This window comes from Vipera berus (genome assembly GCF_964194415.1).
Source record: "Vipera berus genome assembly, chromosome: 1".
Lineage (NCBI taxonomy): Eukaryota > Metazoa > Chordata > Lepidosauria > Squamata > Viperidae > Vipera > Vipera berus.
In genome coordinates this window covers 143,522,350-143,544,694 of record NC_138202.1, presented here as the reverse complement: position 1 = coordinate 143,544,694, position 22,345 = coordinate 143,522,350, and the positions used below count along the sequence as shown (strand labels likewise).

General features: G+C 47.3%; 1 protein-coding gene across 5 annotated transcripts in view; it reads left to right on the top strand.

The window, feature by feature from the left end:
- The first annotated feature begins 11,508 nt into the window (after nucleotides 1-11,508).
- ZEB2 (zinc finger E-box binding homeobox 2) overlaps nucleotides 11,509-22,345 on the top strand; it is a 171,726-nt gene continuing 160,889 nt past the window's right edge. For 2 of the 5 annotated variants that reach the window (XM_081328094.1, XM_081328093.1), the window contains exon 1: nucleotides 14,299-14,832. In XM_081328094.1, the coding sequence (XP_081184220.1) occupies nucleotides 14,760-14,832 (73 nt within the window). In that variant the 5' untranslated portion in view covers nucleotides 14,299-14,759. The other 3 variants (XM_081328091.1, XM_081328088.1, XM_081328090.1) reach the window with 3 other exon arrangements.

Here is a 22,345-nt window from a genome sequence, read left to right as displayed (position 1 = left end):
ATTATGCTGCCTGTCTGGAACAGCAAAGTCAAAACTGGTATCCTACAGTAAATGGGAGCTGCTAGTCTTTAGTGTAAAGGGCCACAAATGAAGCAGACAGGCCCAAAGGGTGATTAATCTGGGTGGTAGACGGAGGCTACGAACCAAGGACTAGCCAAGATTATTATTAAAGGAAGAATTCCTGCACAGTAAGGATGGACAACTTCAGAACCTTACAATGTTGTGGAACGGCAATACCCAGCAGCTTCTGCCAATACAGCCAATGAGAAGCTCAGGGGCCATAAATGACAGATGAGAAAATATTTTTGCAAAGCACTCTGCCTATCTATAGCAGGGGTTTTCAAACTTGGCCCTTTTATGACTTGTGGACTTCAACTCCCAGAATTCCTCAGCCAGTGTGCCTGGCTGAGGAATTCTGGGAGTTGAAGTCCACAAGTCATAAAAGGGCCAAGTTTGAAGACCCCCTGCTATAAAGCTTATATTTAAACAAGCCAAACTTGTTTAAGAGAGAGGGACAGCTTGTATAGTGGTGAAGGTGATGGCCTGGAAACCAGGAGACTGTAAGTTTTAGTTTCACCTTAGACTTGAAGTGGGGTGGGTGATGTTAGGCCAGTCACTCTCTCTCAATGAAACTCACCTCACAGGGTTGTTGTGAGGAAAATAGGAAGAGAAAGCAGTATTGGGAAAGTTTGCTGACTTGAGTTACTTATGGTAACAAATGTGGGATAAAAAGCTAATAAATGTAGAAACTGAGCAGCCTGCCATTTACTTCTGAATAAATGTATGTTATATTTCACTGGGATGCAACATATTAAGTGGTTAGATCAGGTCTGAGAAATGTTGGTTTGCCCCACCCCTACCCCTTACAGCAGACCCATGTATTTAGTAAAGAAGTGTGTGCCTAAAACTCATATAATTATACGAGTTATAGAATTGTATATGAATTGCTATAGTTAGACTGCACCCCGTTCTGCACCAGTTTATAGCAGCACGGCCTTAAGCAGCCATAGAACTTTTTATCTACAGCTGCATTTCTTCATGCATCACATCATGCCTTAATGTTTGCCTGTACACGAGCAAAATATGCTCACTTACTAGAGAGTAAATCCCTATCCGTGTAGTAAGACTGTTCCTTAAATAAGTGTGTGCACAGTGAGGTCACCTGTTAATTAAGTAATACCTACCTAACTTTAGCCTTGACTTTGAGGATTGGTGTTTTAAACACATTAATTCAGGTCATGTATATCCTCATATGCTTTCTTACATACATCAGTTATGTTTCCCGCCTTCTCTCAAGAGTCCAACTATTTTGAGGTGGCAGATAGGTTTATAAATAAATAAATAAGCAAACAAACAAACCTTTTTTTTTGCAAGCAAAAAGGAGGGGAAAATTCCTTTACATTGTTTCTTACTTCTTTGTCCTAGGGAATGCAACTGAAGAAACCACATTTAAAATCAGACATTAGATATGCAAATATGTGTTCAGAACTGAGATACAAAAATTATTCCAATGATTAATAATTCATCATAAAAATGTCAATTAATAATTCTGAAGTATAATCGGCATCTTTCCTGTGCATCCTTATTTGGGCGGCCTAAATAGACTTGAATATATGTGTTCGACTGAATACTTACAACTTTTTAAAAATTCAAGAAACTCTATAGGAAAGTTTGAACAAAAGGAAACCAATGATTGTCAGTATCAACTTCACCAAGAAAAGCACTCCCAAGATGGATATTCAGGTCACAAAAACCCTGCAACTGCTCCATGGATTTAATTAGCAATTTATCCAGCAGCCCATCCAAAACAAACCAGGGCAGCATACAATTAAAAACTAAAAATAAGCCTTCATAAACATAAGAATAAAATGTATACTGCAAATTCTGCCAGTCAGAAAGTCATATGTGACAGAATTGCATGTTATTCTTGCCCGGTGTGGGGAAGGGGGAGTAGAGCTGGGGGGGGGGCAGGGAAGAGATCTTTAAAACCTTACTAAAGGCAAACCAGGATGGATCATCTGGATGATGCTCAAATGAATGAACCTTTATTGTCAACCATGTATACATTGAGATTAGCTGAGCCTCCCTTCGTGCTCCCACCCCCCAACTCACAGTGACAACAAACCCTCCATCTTATTACACCATGTGAACTAATTGCACCACACACCGGCCTCGCAAGTCAATTCTGCATAAAGTTTATAAAAATTATTTCCCGTTCAAAAGCCTAACAGCCCACGGATAAAAGCTGTTTTTCAGCCTGTTGGTGCGGCTGGCTATACTCCTATAGTAGGAGAGTAAAGAGATACCGTCCAGGGTATAATAGCAACAGATTATCGGGTCATGAATGTGACAGTAACCAACCTCACAGATTAACTCATAATTGCAATGCTGTTTAGTTTTAAAAGGACACACACACCCTTCTCTAATATATTTTCAAACATATACAAATAGTAGGGGCATTAAAGAGTTTCTGTCGGGTCTGCTCCCTTTTAACCTAGTATTTCATGCCAAGTGTGCTCTTTGCTGTACCAGGAGACATTTCACGTGGTCATTCATATCTTGGTTACCTCCCAGAGGGACTACTGCAACACAATCCACGTGAAGCAGCCCCTGAAGAGTATCTAGAAGCTGCAATTGGCCTGGAATGCAACGGCACCTGTGTTGCATCTTTGCTACACAAGCTGCATCAGCATTCCTGAATTGGGTACAATTCAAAGTGCTGGTTGCTACCTACAAAATATTTCCGGGCATGGGGCCAGGATAATTGAAAGGCTGCCTCTCTCCAGCAGTCTCTACCCACCCTATTTGACCCAGCAGAACCAGCATACTTCAGGTCCGATCCATTAAAGAATTCCATCTGTGCTCTTTTTGATCCCGGCACCTGCCCTCTAGAATACCTTATCCCCTGAGATGAGAGTGGCATGACTCTGTAAGCCTTCTGGAAAGTACTGAAGGCCTAGCTGTTTCTCCAGGCAGGAAAGTCCGGATGTTAGTGAAGCCTGAGTGGTTTGATATCATTTTGTGGTTTTTTTTTTTCTTTATTCTCATTTGCTACTTTGAATTGTGTGTTGTATGCTTTAACAGATATTTACATTGTGGTTTTTATATTTAAACTGTATTCACCACATAGAGTCACTTTGGCAACAGGGGTGGCCATATAAATCTAAATAAATAAATAAATATTGTTTAATCTGTCAGGTCTTGTCTTCCATCATTTGTACCTGATGCTCAAGGGGTGAGTAACATGTAGCCCTACCAGTCTTGTTTGACTGGATCTTCCATCATCTCTCATGCCAGCAAGAGCTGATGAAATTAGAATTCAACAGCCACATTGAGGATTAAACAGGAATCTGCTTGTACGTCGAGTGTGTGAGCTGTAGGCCCTCCACCAATTATGCAGAGGAAATATTTTTAAAACCAATGCGTTTGTATTAAATAAATCTTAAGATCTGTGGGCAATATGAACATGAACTCTAGCCTAAGAGTTCACTCGGATATTTTGATATAGAAGTGATATGGGAATTCATCAGAAGTTGTCCTTTCACATTTTGAGGCTTTCCTCTTTCAGGAGGAAAATAATATAGGTTAGAAAATGGTAGACAATCTCCACAGACATTTAGACCAGGGGTGTCAAACTCAATTTCATTGAGGGCCGCATCAGCATTGCGGTTGCCCTCAAGGGGCCGGGTGGGTATGGCCAGGGTGGGCGTGGCCTACTGGGTGGGCGTGGCTAGAGTGCGTATGGCCTACTGGGTGGGCATGGCCAGCTCTACAACGTTCGCATGAAGGATGCCTATGGGGGCCTGGGCAGGAGTGGGACAGATCTGAGGGTCTCTGGCAGAAGGAGGGTCTCTGGGCCAGGGCCAAGGCAGTGGGGGCCGTTCCCTCACTGTTTCCAGGATGGCTTCGCGGGCCACATGAAACCACTTTGCGGGCCGCATCCGGCCCCCGGGCCTTGTGTTTGACATGTCTGATTTAGACAATATCCATCACATCAGTCTGACATGTTTCTGCAAACGTTACTCAAATAAAATCACCGAGATAAAGCAAAAACATTCACTGCCTGCTATGAGACATAGGGCCAAAATGAAACCACTGAGAAACTAAGTGAGCGTGCTCAAGAGAATCTCAGGATGCACAAACTCACAGGCCAATCTTTTAAAAATCAAACCACCCAACGAGGAATGACCATGCCCATGCCAAGTAGACTCCAGGATGCCTGGCATATTGAATGTCTGCTGGAAAAGGAAGAAGTAACTTCAGAAGTCATTTACCCAAATTATTTCCAATTCTTTGCATTTTATGTTTCTGCAGAAGGAGCGCAACTTAAGTCACCTAAAGCTCAGTTTTACTTTTAGCCATGAAAATAAAAAGTCCCACAAATCCTGCCTGCTAAATTCTGAGACACAACTACATTCTTTAAAAATATACTATACTACAAGATGTCTGGATAAGAAATTTCTTCATGGTTCCAGTTGGCAGCTCACTGTAACACTCATCTTACAATAAAGGAACCTGTCTCCACCGATATAACCAAACAGATATATGGCTATTCTCTAAACAGTTTCAAGTTTCATATAGGAAAATATCTGCAAAGCGAAAAAGGAAATACATGTGTGGGAAATATTCTTGATCCATGTGCTAATGCCAGATTCCTACACATTGCCTACATGAGCTCTGTGCAGAGAACTATTCCTCAGGCATCTTTTTTTTTTCACCTTGAAGATGAAATTATTACTTCCATATAGAAAGGCAAACCCTTCAAACAAATATCAAGAAAACCCAACTGTCTCCCTTGTGCTGTGAAAAATCCCTAAAGGAAGAGCGCCAGGGCTACAGTTCTTTACACACCTACCTAAGTTACATTTAAGACAAGGGAGCTAATTTCTGATGAGACGGTTAAGGGATTCTCTTCTAAATTATAAGACAGAAACCAAACATTAAACAAAAGACACCATAATTACTCGGGAGATTGCAAAGATTACTGAATTGATAACATAAAATCAATCTAAATGACTTTGAAATCCTAGTTCTGTATTTATTGTTACAAGGCACACATAGAAAAGGGCTTTCCCTCAACTCACCATGAGACTGTATTAGAAAGAAAAGTTATTAAAGTGTATAATGGAGCATCTACTGTATAATAAGAGAAGTAGTGGCTTGTTCCAGATTAATCAAGAACGAGGATGAATATCTCATATTATGCGCCTAGGACCACAGGTTGCCTTTCCAAAGATGAACAAAAAGTAAAATAAACTTCAAACTTCATCATGAAAGAAAAAAAAGGCTTCCAATGCATTAGAGTTTCTGATTTACAGAAAATTCAAAGTGTCTAGTGTTTGCTGGGTGCTATGAGACCGGAGTAAGCAGATTTCATATTCGGTTAGAATATTAGTTAGTTTTCTCTAGGATCCCAAGATCTATTAACTACTAGAGCTGGTGGGGGGGGGAGAGAAACATGCATTTGAAATTAAAGAATCGTGAACCAAATGGAGCTCACGACCGATTCTCATTTAAAAAAAAAAAAAAAGAAAACCACCCTGTTTTTAGTAGCTCCCACAATGTAGATCAAAAGGTAGTCATTTTGTTTCTGTTATCCTGAAATAACCAAGCTTCACAAACCCCTGTGGCTCGGCTGCAAATCATCTGAACTTTCTCTCAACCCAATCCACTTGTGCCATCCTCCTATTGTGGGCATCGGACCTTCCAACCCAATTCTAAAACAGCTCCATTTGCACCCTCTACAAAATAAAAATAATAAAAAAAGCAAATGCAGCCTCTTCTGTCAAAAAAAACCCAAGCCTTCGTTTATCTGGAGAAGGCCTCCGTGTCCCTCGCTGTTAATTTATCTTTACTTTTTATAGGCACCTTCGGCTCATCTGTTGATAGGGGCAAAATAAATCTTATCTGGTAACCTTTCTCTTCCAACCCCATCCGATTATGGGGGGAGAGGGAGAGCAAAAAAAAAAGGGGGTGCCGCCGGCCACCCTTTTGGCAAACGCGCTCCAAGCTTGTCTTTCTACGGTCACCCCAAGTTGCCCTCCTTCTTCCTCCGCCCCCCACCCCACCACCCACCCCGGGTGTCCCTTGTTCAGACGTCGCCCGCCAGAACTCGGGTGCACTCTCTCCATCTGCGCCGCCGGGGAGGGGAGTGGGGGAAAGCGCGCGAGCGCGCGCGCTCGAGGGAGCTTTTCTCATGCTAATGAGCCCCCGGCAGGACCTCTGGGAAGGTTCGCGCAAGGCAAGGCGGGCAGGTGGCCGGCTCGGCTCGCCCAGCAGCCCCCTACAGACCGGAAATAGAGCCGCGAGGTCACGTGGTCGGCGAGTCGATGCCGGCGATAGAGAAGCGGGCGCGCGTCGGGGCAGGCCGGGCAAAGAGGAGGAGGCGCTCGCGGACGCGAGGGAACAAAGCGGGGGGGGGGGAGGGCGGGGAAGGGAAGGGAAGGGAATCGGGCGCAGCGAGGCGGCGGCAAGTGGGGTTGGTCGCCTTGGAGGACATCCTCCCAGCGCTCTTTCCAGCCCCACTCTCGGCAGCATCGGTCGCCTTGCCCGGAAGTTTCTTCCCTTTCTATTTTCCCAGGAAAAGTTGGAGCGAGGCGGAAAAAAAAAGAAAGGCAGAGAGAAAGAGAGAGGAGGGGGAGGGAGGGAGGGAGGGAGGGAGGGGGTGTGTGAGGGAAAGTGGGAGATTAACCTTTGCCATCGCTCTTCATTCAAAGGGCTCTCGGCTGCCCAGCGGGTCGCCCGCCAATTCTCTCCGAATCGGATTTGCTAAAACTGTCACTGTAACTTTTTCTGAATGTAGGTTTTGTTTAAAGTCTCGTGAGCGGGATGGGATGGGGTGGGGTGGATTGTTAACGTGGGAACCCATGCAACCTTCCGAGGAGACTCTACTGTAGGTGACAATCGTCGAGATGTGCGCTTGTAGGCTTGTGGAAGGAATCCCCTAACTTCTGCTTCGGGAGTCTGTCCCTCGTGTCTCCGGAAACCGCCTCCCTCCCCTTCTTTTAGGAAGGGATTTATTCCTAAAGAGCAGGGCTGTAGATTTTTATAACAAGAAAAGGGGGAAAGGGCAAACGTTTTAATTTGTAGGGGAGCGATGGGGAGTGAACTAGATTGATCAGCCTTTTCTTTGCTTTCAGCTGTGCTTGTCAGGCACAACCGACAAGGAAGGAAGGAAGGAAGGAAGGAAGGAAGGAAGGAAGGAAGGAAGGAAGGAAGGAAGGAAGGAAGGAAATTCTTTATTTTAACAAGGCTGCATATTCAAACCAGGACCAATTAGAAGAATACCATTGGAAGTTAAAGCACTTTTCCACCTTTCTTAGACTTTCCTCCCCGAGTTTTTCTCTCAGGGTGCGGGTGTGATTGCGTACGCTTTACATAAAAATCGTCAGCTGTACACATCTGCCCCGTCCACTTAGTAGTATTAAGAAAACACGGTAGCTACTCTCAAGAATACCAGAGATGAAACCCTTGCGAAAAGACTAGAATTTTCCTGCCAATAAACGCAGGCTTCTCGGCCGCCCCTTACCTCCCTCTTTGGGTGCGTCAGGATTTCGGGGAAATTCGACGAGAGGAGTGCAGGAAGAACTTCAGAGCTCCCTAGGAATTGTTTGGCACTTACGTTGGTTACCCCCCCCCCCACCGCCCTTCCTTCCCCCTCCCCGGTAAACCGCGACGTCCTTCCCACGGTCCGCTTTGGTCTCTGCTCTTTGGATGCCTGCATAGTTCCATTTCTTTCCCAGAAATGTAAAAAGATCGCTGTCCGTTTAAAAAAGGAGGGAAATTGGCAAGTTTCCTTGCTCTGATCAATAACCCGGCGATGTAGGAATAAGTATGAAAGATAGTAGGAACGATTTGCTTTGCAGAGGATGGATGATGGAGATATTGTTTATTATTGTCATTATTATTATCATCATCATTTCTGTTTTGCTAACTAAGTTTGATCCTGAGTCAGAGTCTCATCGGACTGAATCCAAAACTAGCTCCTTGAAATGGAAGAGGTATTGGATTTGACTGCGCGGGGTTTGTGTCTGGAGTAGCAACATCTTAACTGGACTGGCTACGTTAGGTCAGTTCAATAAACAGATTGGCAGTCCCTTCACGCCTACGTTGCCCTCCTAGGAGGGGGTGGATTTATTCTAATTCAATCTGAGGAACAGAAATAACCTCTTATGCATCCATCCCCCTTTTCTTAGTGGCCCGTTTGGGGTTTTTACAAATAAATGCTAGTTCTTCGGAATTAATACATAAAGGGTCGGTCTAAAGTAGAAATGGCTGTTTAAGAATAACAGGCGGGTGGGGAGGCGGTTTCCGTGAACTTCTGAAGGAGCATCTTCCTACCTGGCCTGGGGAAAAATCTACCTTCTGGGGGGAAGTCAAGGGCAACCCTTGCCTTGATGCAAATGAGTTATTTGATACAAGCGACCCGTCTTGGGGGTTCTGCTGGATTGCTCGCAGAATGATATTTGGGGAAACCACGTTCGTGCCAGACGGAAAAAAATGGGCGACAGTTCACCCAAAGCCGAATCCCCTTTTCCTCCCGCATCGACTAAGTAAGCCATTCAGGCCAAGGTCTGAATAGGTCCTTAAAGCAGGGATCAAGTGGCGTGCAGATTTTGCAGACAGGTGGAGATAATCCGACCCTCTGCGATCCTGCAGCCCTTTTCCTTTTTTTCAAATGGGAAATGGAAAGAAGGAAATGCAACTCCTCCTAAATTCTGCAAATAGACGGATAACGGAGGTTTCCCTTGCGAATTTGGAAAGGCACGACCCAAAGCATGGACTTGCACTGGTACGGGGCGGTTCAAAAAAAAAAGGTGGTGGTGGGGGGGAACGATTTGATTTCCCAATCAGATGGCAAGAGCAGGTTCGCCCCCTGGGCGAAGTTGGCACCCCGGCACCGGGATCAGGGCCCTCGCTTCGGAGGGCCATCGCCGGCGACTCCAGGAAGCGCCGCTGCGCCTTGCGGGAGGCGCTGCTTCAGCGGACGCTTCGGAAGCAGTTTATCGGAGCCCAGCGCGAGTAAAAGTCTCCTCTCGAATCCGCCTCGCCTGTGTTTCGGTTCCCTTCCATAGGAAGGAGAGCGGGGGATGGAGCGGAGAGATTTCACGGCTTCGAGGCGAGGGTGATGCTGGCGGAGAGTCCAGCCAGAGACACACAAACGCACTCCCCTCGGGAAGCTGGGCATCCGCCGCCCGGATCGTGCCGCTCAACCTCGAGAAGTGGACATTTCCCGTGTGCCCGTCTGCGTGTTGCTTCTACAGACCTCCTGTCAAAGTTGCCAGTTAGAGAAGAAAGGGGGAACCGGGCGAAAAAAAAAGATGAAAAGACGACCAGCAAAGGTCCCAGTTCCTTCATTCCAGTTCAGTACTGTACCTCTAATCCCCTGGGGTTTGTTTGTTTGTTTTTGTTTGGTGTTTTTTTTAGTCTTTCGCCTGTAATCGGTGGTTTCCCCACGCACACTTCTTTCTCCCTCTCTCGCGCTCCCTTTCATATACACAAACACGCATACTGATGTGCCTGCAAAGCAGCTTTTTGATTAACCAAATACAAGAGCATTGGTTAAGAACACATTTTAAGTTTCGTCTGTCTGTGTGTGTTTGTGCGTGTGTGTGTGTGTGTTTAAAGGTTCCCCTGGGAATACGGACTCGGAATTGGTTAATAATGTGCAATACTTGCTAAATTGCTGACTTCCAGATGTTGGGAGGGGGGCGAGGGAAAAACAGAAAAGAAATATCTTTCTTGTTTAAGACCTACATAACCTGATTGGATTAGGACAGGCACGTCATATTGGGAACCTTTTTTGAGTGATGATTTAATTAACCATACAGTAGAAAGCTGTATTCTCTAGGACATCCCAATCCGATTTGCATAACCAATCCCCACAGTGCAAAGGTGGAGTCTAAAGGCCTAATTTTCATTTAAAAAAAAAGAAGCTTCCCCAAAGTCCCCCCAAATACACATACTAGACTTGTTGCTTCTAAGAACCATAGCTACTTACCCAAATCTATATCAAAGTACAATTATATTTATCTAAGTGCCGGTGCATGTATATATCGATGCATATGCTTATACATACGCATACCAGCATATAGGTTGGTATGGAATGGTATGGTATATAGTATATAGTATGTAGTATGTACTATATACTATATACTATATATGTTAAGTATTTGTCAAGTCTTTTTGAATACCTTGCTAGTTAAATCTTCTTTCCTGTTTCAGCCTAACCCAAGGCTATCCGCAGGCTATAGTCACAACTTATACTATATACTATATAGTGTAGTACTATTATATAGTATACTATATACCATAGTATATAGAGTGTATAGTGTATATGTAGTATATTGTATAGTAAGAGATGCATATATATTTAAGTGAGGGAGGAGTGTGTGTGTGTGTGAAGGAGAGAGCTAGAGTGTGAGTAATATGAAGGATGTATACTATTCAACAAATTCACCAACCTGCAAGGTTTACTTCTAAAAAAAACCCCTCAAATCTCCCCTTACTCTTATGTAACCCATATGCTATTAAATGTTCCTTATGAACCTCTTTACACTGCTCTTTTAGGTACAGAATGAGGCCCTATCTCTTTGCAAAGATATGTTGGTGGTGGTGGGGATTAATGACTTCCTGAATTTTAAGAAAAAATGTTAATATCTCTATTCCGGCAAGAGAAAGGATTGATTTTAATACCCAGATACAGATCACTCTAAACTATCTCCGCTTGGAAGCAGGTCGCCTGGATCCTGAAGGCTTTACTTCCAAGTAAGACTGCTTAGAATCAAAGGCAGAAGTAAAACAAATGCAGACAGCTAAGCAAGGGTTTGAAAGAGGCACGGAATTCAGGGGTCACTTGTTATCTTCCTTGCCACCACCACCACCCCCATTATGAAATAGTCTCTCTCCCGTCGCCCCCTCCCCCCAGCCCCCCGCCGTTCCCCAGAAATCGTGTTGGGTTTGGGCTGTGCTCTCCAGCCTGGCTATCGCGGAGGAGTGTCTTCTAAGGCCTCGCCCGGGTGAGGAGAAGCGACTCTTTAAGCACCAAGGTAGCTCGCGGTAACTTTCAGCTCCTTGGAGTTGTGGCGAGTTCTGGCGAATGGGGGCTTCGCCGCTTTCCGCCTTGCATCCAGTAGGATTTAGTCGGGAGGATAACGATGCCAAAGGCTTGATGGCTGGGGAGGGAGGGAGGGAGGGAAGGAGGCAGGCCATGGAGGGAGAGAGGGAGGGTGGGTGGAAAAGAGGGAGGGAAGCGCGGAGGGAGGGAGGGAGGGAGGTGGAATTGCATTTCTTCCACTAAAGCGTTTGCGGAGACTTCAAGGTATAATCTATCCCAGATCCTTCCTTTCCCAGAGAGAAACTTGGCGATCACGTTTCCACATGATGCTCACGTTTGGTGCTCTTCAATTATCCCTCGCCACAAAGATAGGTGGCGTGTGTTTCAGGGTCCTCTCTCCTCTCTCTCCGACAGAAAAGAAAAAGAAAAAAATGCCATTAGAAGAGGCGTAACACGTCAGTCCGTCCCCAGGTTTGTGTTTCCTGGAGTGGCAGAAAGAGATCAGTCCTAACCTGCCCAGCAGGAATAACGGTCCCTCCCGACAACTCTTTGAGAAGCCTCTGACCATCCTCTCCTCCCTCCGCCAGCTACAGCTCCTTGCACCTTTTTTTTCTTCTTTTTTTTCTTCTTTTTTTTTCTTTTTCCCCTTCTTCGCTCCGCGGCTTTTTTCATGCTTCTTCTTCTCTTCACTGCTGGCCAAAACTACAAACAAGACTTCGCAGGTACGTTCTCCGATATATTTCCCCTTCTCTTCTTTTTGCTCCCATTCCCCCTTCCTTCGTATTTTCTCTTTTTCCCCCCCCTCCGATTTTACACAATTGCTGGCTTGGTGGGGGGGGGTGTCTGTTTTCCTTGTCTGTAGCTGGGGAGGAAGTGGTGATGAGGGGAGAGAATTCTTTTTTTGTTTCCCCTAGAAATCTATATTCATTTGAGTTCCTTGGAAAACAAAAATAAAGGAGACGGAATCTTGTTCTTCGAACTGTTTTTACCTGGGGGAGGAAATCGGTGTTTTTTTTCTTCCATCCCTACACCTGGCTAACCAGGTAGAAAAAGTTATTTCTTCCCTTCTGTAGGCGAGTGTGGACGTATGTATTTTAGAGTTTCCAGTGGAAGAGAAGGGGAGAAATTTCTAGTTTGCAAATTTAGGTCTCTTTTTGGCAAGGGTTATTCTGTCTTGCCTTCAGGTTCGCATTTACACATCTTAAAGTTTACACATACCTGTTAATGATTTTCAAGCTGTGAGTAAGTACAGCACAGTAATGGCTGGATAATAAGATAGTAACTGAGTTTTGCTTTGAAAGGGACTCCTAGCAAACATTATTACGATTATTGTTATGATTATTCCATTTGCTTAGTCAGTTTCATTTCTTGGTATTATTTTCTGACTTGGGTGAAGTAACAATTTAGCTTCTGGGATTCTTAGCCAGAAGTGAAAGTAGTGACTGGAACTAGTTTGAAAGTCATTTAGGGGGGGGGGGGAATGAGATAACCTAGAAAGAGACATGAGGACGAAATCTTCCAGTTTTCCAAAATATTGGCTACTTAAATTTTTTTGGAAAAAATATCCAAGAAAGATAGGTGATCCCTTACAAACACCGAGGACGATTTTCACTCTGCTGTTTTCTTCCCTGATTTTGCCACCAACTCAAGAAATCTATCAGGGCGCTGCTGGTTAGTTTTGCTTTGAATAATTTGCTCGCTTCCTCCCCGGCTTGTTTTTTTTTTAAAAACAAAAAAAACACAAAAAAAACAAAAACAGAACAAAACCTTAGCAGAGAATGGCAAACTCTGTAGAGTTGCAAGTCTCCAGCCGCAAGGCTCGGAGCGTCTCTGTTCGGTCGTTCACTCACTCACACTTTAGTGTGAGGCTCAAGATGGGCGAGACAGGAGAGTCCAGGGCGCTGGGCTGAGTTCGCCTGGGCCAGTTGGCGCTTTACCTGCACCACCCGAGATTTGTTAAAGATAGCTTCCAAATTGTCCCCCTGCGCTGCGAGATTATTTTTTTTAAACCGTGTTTTTTTTTAAAAAAAAAGAATTGCTAAGGAAGCAGCCACCTTAGAAGGAAGAGGAGAGAGTCGCCCCTCGCCTGAAAACCTGCGAAGTTTTGTTCCGAGCAGTCCGCGTTACTCTCAAGTAAACTTGGGGGGGACTTACTGTCATGCAAAGGCGCAGAGAGGATGCCGCGAAGCCAGCCCGAGCGTCCATTTTTTAGGCGGCCAAAGAGCCCTGTAAATATGGGAAGGGCAGACAAAAGACGAGGTGAGGATGAATGCGGTTCAGGAGATCAAGGGTTAATCGTCCTTGTTTTACAGATTGCATCTGTTACATCTTTTATGGTTGCCCGCCCCCCCTCCCGCTTCCCCCCCCTCCCTATCCCACCAACCCCGCAGCCCCGGCTAAACTAATCCTCCAGTCGGTGCAGCGTGCGCGGTTGTTTGTTGTTGTTTTGTGTGTGCGTGTGCGTGTGTCTGTGCTTGCGTGTGTGTGTGTGTGTGTTAAAGCTACAGCCTAGCCTCTCAGCCCTAGCGTTTGGGTTTCCCCAGTTTTGACAAGCTCGACCTCGGCTCTGGCTCGCGGTCTCCCCAGCCCGGCCGCCCGGTGCGCCCCTGGACGAGCCCGCCGCCTCCGACCGCAGCTCGAACGCGCTCGAGCCCCGGGGAAGCGATGGGGACGGCGGAAGAGTTGGACGCTCCGGTCGCTCTTCTTCTTCTTCCTCTTCTTCTTCCTCTTCTTCTTCCTCCTCCTCCTCTCTTCCCCTCCCCCTTTCCAAGGTTCCTTCTGGAGGAGAGCTGAAATGACATACGGGGGGGGGGCGTGTGGGGGGGTGTTTGAGAAAGAAAGATTGAGAGATCCCGTGCTGGATATGGTCGGCGTGACTTGAAAAGTGAGAGAAACAAGCGGGGGGGGGAGGGGAGGGCGTGCGGGATAGCCAAGCGACAACCGCTCGTGTCGGCTCTTATCAGTTGATAGCCATGTGCGTGATATGTATTCTGTGCGCCACGGCATATGCAAAGTAGGTACAGCGTGGAGAGATCCCGGAGTACTTTTCGGAAGAAACGAATCCGCCCAGCCGTTTGAGTCGAGCTATCTTTCTATTGGGGGGGGGGGTTGGAGAGAAAGAAGGAGGAGGAGGAGGGGGAGAGAAAAAGAGAGCGAGGGAGAGAAATTAACCTCGAGTGCATTCCCCTATAGGTCATGAGTCATTTTGAAGATGTAGCGTTTGCGTGTATGTATTGATGTGGGCCTCTCTCTCTCTCTCTCTCTCTCTCTCTCTCTCTCTCTCTCTCTCTCCGATCTCCTTTGCCGGCGGAGGAATAATAATCGCGCTAAAGACGTTAATAAACAAACAAGCAAATAAACCAGCGCCATGGCGTTGGGGGGGAAGAAGGAGCCAAGAGGAAAAGCTGAAAAACACCAACCCCCCCCCCGGTTTTCTGGAGGGCAGCGAGGGCAGCGCCGGGCTCGGGGGGCTGCTCCGCCCGGGGCGCGTCCGTGGCTGCCGCTGGGCAGGGGGGGTCCTCCTTCCGTGCGGGGGAAGTGGGGGAGAATCGCCGCTCGGTGGGTTCCCTTTGGCGCTCTGCGTTTGAACGGGATCTCGCCATGCCCACCCGGTTCCCTCTGTTTGGTTGTTCCATAGAGTCTGCGTGTTGCTGAATCAGAGAGCCGAGTCCATGCGAGCGAGCCATCTGATCCCCTCTTATCAATGAAGCAGCAGATCATGGCGGATGGCCCCAGGTGTAAGAGGCGAAAACAAGCCAACCCGAGAAGGAAAAACGGTAAGGGGGGGGGGGAAAGCCGGGGAGGGGGGGGAAGGAAGGAGCGCGGGGCTTGGGGCCGGGCGCGCGGAACCCTCCGTCAAACTTTTCTTTCTTTTGTGATTTTTTTTTGTTGTTTTTTTTCCCCTTCCTCCTTCTTGGCTTCTTTTCCACTTTTGGTCCCGGCGACTTCACTTTGGAGAGAAAGAGGACTTGGGGGCGGGAGGGGGGGGGGTTGTTTAGAGGTTGGAGACGAAGCGGACGAAGGGACGAGGAGGGCGATCGGGAAGGTGGGGAGGGGGGGACTGGGGAGGAGGGGGGAGTCCAGGATTAGAGGAGCCCCCGCCCCCCCCCCCCCGCTTACGGCCGAACCCTGGGTTTTGGACTGGCGCCTGGCGACGGCTTGTTCGGTGGCGGAGAAAAAAGGAGCGCTCGAAGAGAAAGAAAGAGGAACGGCTTGTTGTCTGTTTGCTGAAGAGCGGTGGCGGCGGCGGGGAGGTGGGGGGGGGGGGTGCGGTTGAAGGGAGTCCAGCGAGGGTGAGTGTCAGGGGATCCCGAGGCGTTTCTATTCCAGTATGTGTGCCCGAGCCCCCTCCCTCGAGTGCCGTAGGAGCCCTCCTTATAGCCTTAGTATTTTCTCTAAAGTCCCCCCCCCGCCTCCGGCGCCCCGCGAGCGCCTTTTCTTTTCCTTTGGAGAAGTCCAATCAAAGTAGGCAGGAAAAGATCTCGGGTTGTTTTTTCTTTTTTCTTTCTTGGAGGGCAGATTCTTTCAGAAAGGAAGTGGGGACTCTAGGCGCTTAGGGGGAGAGAATTGGGGAGGGGAGAGATCCCCTTTCCTCTCCTTCTTGAAGTGGGGGGAGAGAGAGAGAGAGAGAGAGAGAGAGAGAGAGAGAGAGAGAGAGAGAGAGAGAGAGAGAGAGAGAGAGAGAGAGAGAGAGAGAGAGAGAGAGAGAGAGAGAGAGAGAAGCTGAAAGTTTCTCGCCTGCAGCCTAGAGCGAATCAGCTAACGGTCCTGACTGCTCGGCTCCCGAGCCGGCGAGATCGCCCAGGAAGACCCGTTAGATCCCTCCCTGCCTTTCCGCCTCTCTCGCCAGGCTTCCCTCGCCCTCGGGCCCGCCGTTGTCTCTTCCTGCTTTTCCTTTGATCGCTGCTTTCCCTGCCACAGTCGTCGCTCATCCAAAGCCGCCACCCCCCCCCCCGCTCAACCCCCCGCCCCCCACACCGCTTTCTTTCTCACACACAAGACCCAGGAAAAGCCAGCATGAAAAAGAAAGGGAGAAAAGGGGAGGGGGAGGCACTTTTGAATGCGTCCGGGACTTTTCACGTTGTCATGATCAGCCCCTGCCATGGATCCTTATGTGTGTGTGTGTGTGTGTGTGTGTGTGTGTAGGGGGGGTGTCTGGCAGAGATTAGGGAAAAGAGGGGGTGGATTGGAAGAGATTTTTAACAGCTTCATTAAATAAAACACACACACACACACAGGAAAACCCAAACCGCTAAGTCAGAGGCTGGGAAAAGCGGGGGGGGGGGGAGACCGAAGGGACAGCAGCGTGAGAAATTTTGGTCTGAACTGGCCGAAGAGTTTACTTGGGGCTTAAACCTTCGCCTCCGTTCGCCAAGGAAACCTCTCCGTAGACAGCAGTCATGAGAATGGGGAACGTAATGCTCGAAGGGTGTTATTTGTCCAGACTGCCCTCTCCTGTTATCTCCGCCGCCTTTGGGGAAACTTGTGGGGAAAGGTTAGGTTCACTAGGACGCGTTTCTATGACGGATTTTTGACTTTTCCCAATTCTCTTGCTGGGGGCGCGGGGGGGGGGGAGTCCATCCTCCTCCTCCCTCTAGCCTCTACCTTTTCTCTTTGGCTCACAGCTTCCAGAGTTTTCACCTTCTCCTAACACACACACACACACACACACACACACACACACACACACAGAGAGAGAGAGAGAGAGAGAGAGAGAGAGAGAGAGAGAGAGAGAGAGAGAGAGAGAGAGAGAGAGAGAGAGAGAGGCTTCCATCCAACGAAGTGTCTCTATAGTAATCGGGCGTTATCCTGCAGCGATCTTAGACTTGGGGCAACTTTTCTTTAGAGACAGAGATTTGGGGGGCGGGGGGGGGGGAAGGAGAAAGAAGCTGGGATCCATTGGAATCCTCCGGCCTTTGCAAAACTGAACCGGTTCGCTTGAACATGGGCGATGGGGGGGGAGGAGGAGAATTAAAATACAACAAGGGGTGTGGATTCCAAACAAACCAACGCTTGCTGAGTTGCTTTTTTTTTTCTTCAGCGGGGTGACGAGCCATCTGGGCGAGTGGTGGGGACTTTTAGGTTAAGAAACTCTAGGGTAGGTAAGTTGCACCAGCTGGTACTTCTTTTCCGCCCCCTCCCCCATTTCACGTTACCTTTGGTCTCCTTCTTAGGGTACTTTCTGGGAGGGGGAAGGGGAAATTACCCCCCCACCCCCAAGGAGTCCCTTCCAGCCCGGTTCTGGACGTGTTCCTCCAAGCTTAGGGTAGACCTTCTTTAAAGTGGTGTGGCCAGAGGAAGCCTCTTCCTTCTCCATCCACCTCTCCCTCATCTGCTCTCTCTCTCTCTGAGGGCCAGCCAGGGCCCTAGGGAGGCAGGCGGCAGAAGGCTTCCCTCGCTTCTCTACTCTTCCGCCTCTTCTTTCCTTTGGCCGTCACGCTGCTTATTGATTGGCTTCAAATCAACCGCGGATCAGTAGGACTCTCCTTCCCCTCCCCCTTGACAGAAGGGCAGAGGAGGATGGTGGTCAGATCTCTGGGTCAAGATAGATGTTCTCTCTCTTTCTCCCCCCCCCCCTTCCCTTCTTTCAGGACAAAAAAAAATCATCACCTTCTCCCCCTAGGTCTTTCTTTTTAAGAAAAGGTGGGGTGAGCTTTCCGACTAGAGGTTCTATTTCTTTCCAAGCGGCCGTTTGGAGGCAGGATGAGGTGGTTTAATCCACTTTATTTATCTTTCTCAGAGGTTTGTGTGTGGGCGCGCAGTATAAGACTGTTAGCTTATCTTTCTAAAGCTCGTCCACTCTGCTGCGGTAAATATCTGCCTGTATATCTTAGACGTTCCATATTTCCTCTTAACAGCTTGATCGAGAGGAAGAGAGAGGGGGGGGAGGAAGAAATGACATTAGTGGCATGTGATAATATGCCTACGATGCGAACAGGAAACAGGCACAATTAGAGCATGCAGAAAAAAACCCAGAATAATATTAATTTCGCTACCCCAGCTTTCTAAGTGGATGGAAAGCCAGAGGCTGGAAGTGATTGAGCCCTGGAGTTTGAAGGTTATATCTGAACGTATCTGTTCTTTTTTAGATCCTCCTAACTTCTCTGACACTTTCAGAGCCGCTAACCTGAAGTTTCCAAAGGCTCAGCAAAAGTGTTGCAACTGAGGGGAAAGCTAGGCCAGCCCTCTCTTCCTATCTGATATGTGTAATTTGTTGTCTTATTTCTCCAGTGAGAAATGCTCCAATTTTGAGTTGCAAGAAAATGTAGCTGTGTTTTTCTTTGCCTTTCTCTCACCTCTCATCTCACCAGGGGGACTGCTGGTGATATATATCTGTACCGGAGTAGATTTTCTGTTCTCTCCTCCATTCTTCTGGATTGGAGGGTGAAAGGTGGGGAGAATTGGGATTTAATTGAGGGTCTGGGGTTCCCCCCCTTAATAAAGTTGCATTGAATGCAACTGGTAGGCAAGATATCACCCAGAAGAAATTCGAGGGTTGCACACTTAGGATCCAAATGTTTTTTTTAGCTTTAGTCAAAAAGGGGAATCAGTACAGAGCAGAAGAAACCATCCCATGAGGAGCCTATCTCTAGAGTGACAGGATTCTCTGTATATATCGGGTTTGATTTGTTGACTGTTTTCAACTGGTAGCCACCCTAAATGAGTAAAGACTAAAACTAGGAACTGCAAGCATAGGTGAAGACTGGCGGGGGGGGGGGGGGGGGGGGGTTAAAGACAAGTTGCTGACTCTCCTTATGACAGAGGTGTTACTGTTGTTGTCTTGAAGTCCAGGAATGCCCTATTGATTAGGAGAGAAAGGGAACTGGAGTTGGCAGTTGGAGGGCGATCTGAAGGATAAGGAGCAAAAGGAGATGGGAATATTAAGTTAGGGGAGTGAAACACCCAAGCTTTTGCAGGAAAGTTGTGTCAGCTGACTAGGTTTTCGCTGAAAAATGCTGGCTCTGGTGAGGGAAGCAAGGGGCAATCCTTCTTGCCCAATCCTGCATCCCTGCCTTCCCTTCTCCACTTGGGCTGCCCTAAGGAGTTTCCCAAAGCTACCTTAGCTTTGAAAACTGGAAACTTCCCCCAAGTTCCTACTCTGTTGGCTTGAGCTTTGGGGGTGCTATACCACCACCACCACCCCCGTCACTGGTGAAGCTAGCTTGGGAATAATAACAATAATAATAATAATAATAATAATAATAATAATAATAATAATAATAATAATAATAATAATAATAATAATAATAAAATAATAATAATAATAATAATAATAATAATAATAATAATAATAATAATAATAATAATAACCACAACAGCAACAACAACAACAAAACATGGGTAGGGATGGGGGCTGTTCAGCCTAACAAGAAGAGAGACCCTCTTCTCTCCCTTTTGGAGATAAGAGCAAAGGGGCTCAGATGTTTTTGCAGCCAGGATTTGACCAAATTGGTTCCCCTAAGAAACAAAACACCACCACAAGGTGCTAGAATTGCAGAGCTGGTCTCTCTCAGGCACTGAGTTTGCAGGGGCCCTCTGACCTAACCCTCTCCAAGGAACCAGGAGAAGGAAAGGACAGCAAGCCTGATTGCCCCCCCCCCACGGGGCCAGCCTTGAGGGGTCTTGGCTTTTCACCCTTCCAGGACAGGATCCAGGACAGTGCCGCCAAATGACACTCTGAGAACTTGTAGAATGCTGAGTGGGCTGCTCTGGTCTCATTCTTTCTCCCCGGAGAAGGCGGAAAAGGTGTCTCGTGTGTGTGTGTGTGTGTGTGTGTGTGTGTGTGTGTGTGGAGATGCAGCTGCACTTTGAAAGAGCATCTTAGTTGTGTTGGAGAAAGTGGGGGCAAAAGGGCCCCCGCATCTTGCAGGGGGAAAGCAAGGGGGAGACAGATGTAGGAGCCCGGAGCAAGCAATTTGAGATTTATTTATTTATTTATTTATTCCTCCTGTGCCTCTCTCTCTCTCTCTCTCTCTCTCTCTCTCTTTCTCTGCCTTCCCCACTTCAGGTGCATTTATGAACAAGATGTCCCGGACAAGTTTAGCTCTCTTGATCTAGCTTTCTTAACACTTTGGTAGGATGTGGTAGTGGTGGTGGTGGGTGAGTTTTGCAGAGTTAAGGCCTTCCTCCCTCTGGACCTCTTGTTTGCTCCAGAATAGCTGTAGAGTGTGGGACAGGCTTCAGAGCACAGTCCAAGGTCTAACCAAAGGCCATGCTTCTTGCATCCCAAGCAAAGTGAGGGTCGTGGGGGAAGGCACGCAGGAAGGAGGCTGTCTCCCTTGTCAAGGTGGATGTATTTATTTTTGTCTGAGGAGGTTGCTGGCGGCTGAGAATAGAATCCTCAAGAGAATCTGTTCATGACCAAGTTAAAACTAGGACAATCCCAGCCATGAGCTTCTTAGAATTTCCCCCCCCCCTCTCCGCTTGAATATTACCACCCCCATCCCTTTACCTCATTCTCCCCCCCCCCCAGTCTGTTTGAGATGAATTCACGCATGGAGTTTAAAATAATGATTATTTTTAAATACACACACACACACATCTCAGGGGAGGTTAGAAAAACCTCCAGCTATAGGGGAGGGCGTTCCCTAAGGGGAGAAATCACATTTCTTTCTCTCTTTTAAAAGTGGGAAGAGAAGTGCGGATTCTCTGAAAAGCATCAGGGATGTTTGGTTCCGCAAGCATCTGGGCGAGCTGCATTATCCCAGTGCTTTTAAGGTGCATTTTCTCCTCTCTGAAAGGGACGCCTTTGTCCTCTTTTCTCGCCCCCCACCCCCACTGCCCACCAGCCCATGGGCTTCCCAAGGTAGACACTATTTTGTGCCTGTCACCCAGAGAAGGGAGAGTGCAGGTTTGCAATGCTCACAGACAATTGATTGTCTGCCCTAATGTGTTTCATTTACATGTTTATAACGTCAATAGTGCTGGGGTGTCCACTGTACCATTCATTCAAGCCTTCTCACAAGGGTACAATTGTCTGAATGGCGAAGTCAGACACCTTTTTTGATTGCTCTTTGGTTGTCTTCCCCCCCCCTTTTTTTAAGAAAGAGAGGGAGGAGGGATGGGAGAGGGCGCGAGAGCAAACCAGAGCAAACCAGCAAGAAGTCTCTGAGGCAAAAACACTAGTTGAAAATGTGCAGCATTAAATGTTATCAAGAAAGCATACGGGAAAGCAAAAAAAAGGGGGGGGGGGGGCAGAGAAGCCTCTGGATGTTTAAAGGACTCCCAACATTTGTAAAGTTGGATAGTTCTACTCGATTGCTTTATTAAAAGCATCTCCCGCAATCTCTCGGATGGCTTGGGTCTACATGGGCTTCTGTAGCTCTCTCTGTCCTGATTTCGTTTTCTTTATTAGAACTCTCCTTCACTCCCTCTCTCGAAGAAACATATTTTACTTGCTCAAGAATGCCACCTTCCACCCATTAGGAAAGAGTCCCGTTGCAATTCCTACAGCAGACTTAGGATCAGGGCGTTGCTTCTGCTGCTGCCGCTGTTTCGCCTCTCTCGCTCCCCAAGCCCACTTCCACCGCCAGTTAGGAAGCCAATTTGTGAGCATTGATTTGTGTCTGTGGAGAGTGTGTGTGTGTGTGTGTGTGTGTGTGTGTGTGAGAGAGAGAGAGAGAGAGAGAGAGAGAGAGAGAGAGAGAGAGAGAGAGAGAGAGAGAGAGAGAGAGAGAGAGAGAGAGAGAGTAGCTGGGCATCTAGGGCTGAGGAGTGCCGTGCCGCTCAGTCTTGGAGCAGATGGGAAAATTGTTCCACTAAATTTCAGCTTCAGGAACTTGACTGAACCCTAAGTACTGCTTTCACGTGGAGTTCGTTAAAAATAGGGACCAGGAGAGTGGGAATTTTATGCAATCCACTCTTCCACCCTAAAATAGTAGGGGGAATTTTTTTTCAGCGCTCCTCTTTTTGCTTTGCTTTAATTTATTTCAATGTCATTATTCGCATGTATCGGGCCTGTTGCTACTATTTCACAGATGAATTGGACGATTTCACCTTGCGCCTTCCCTGCTGTTTGCTCTCTCTTTCTCTCTCCCTGTGATGGAGGCTAGACTGGATTAGCCTCTGTCTTCCCCCTCTGCTGAGGGACGGCCCTATCGCCTTCAGTCATGTCAATTAGATGTCTAATGTAGCCCTATAGAGCCCATATGGAGACACCCTGGAAAAGGAGGGTTCACATTACAACTCGGAGGAAGAGGGAGCAGGAAGGGAGGGCGCGCGGTGTGTGCGTGTGGGGGGGAGCCTTATTGCTTTCCATCTTTAAAAGATAAAGACTAGAACGAACTGATG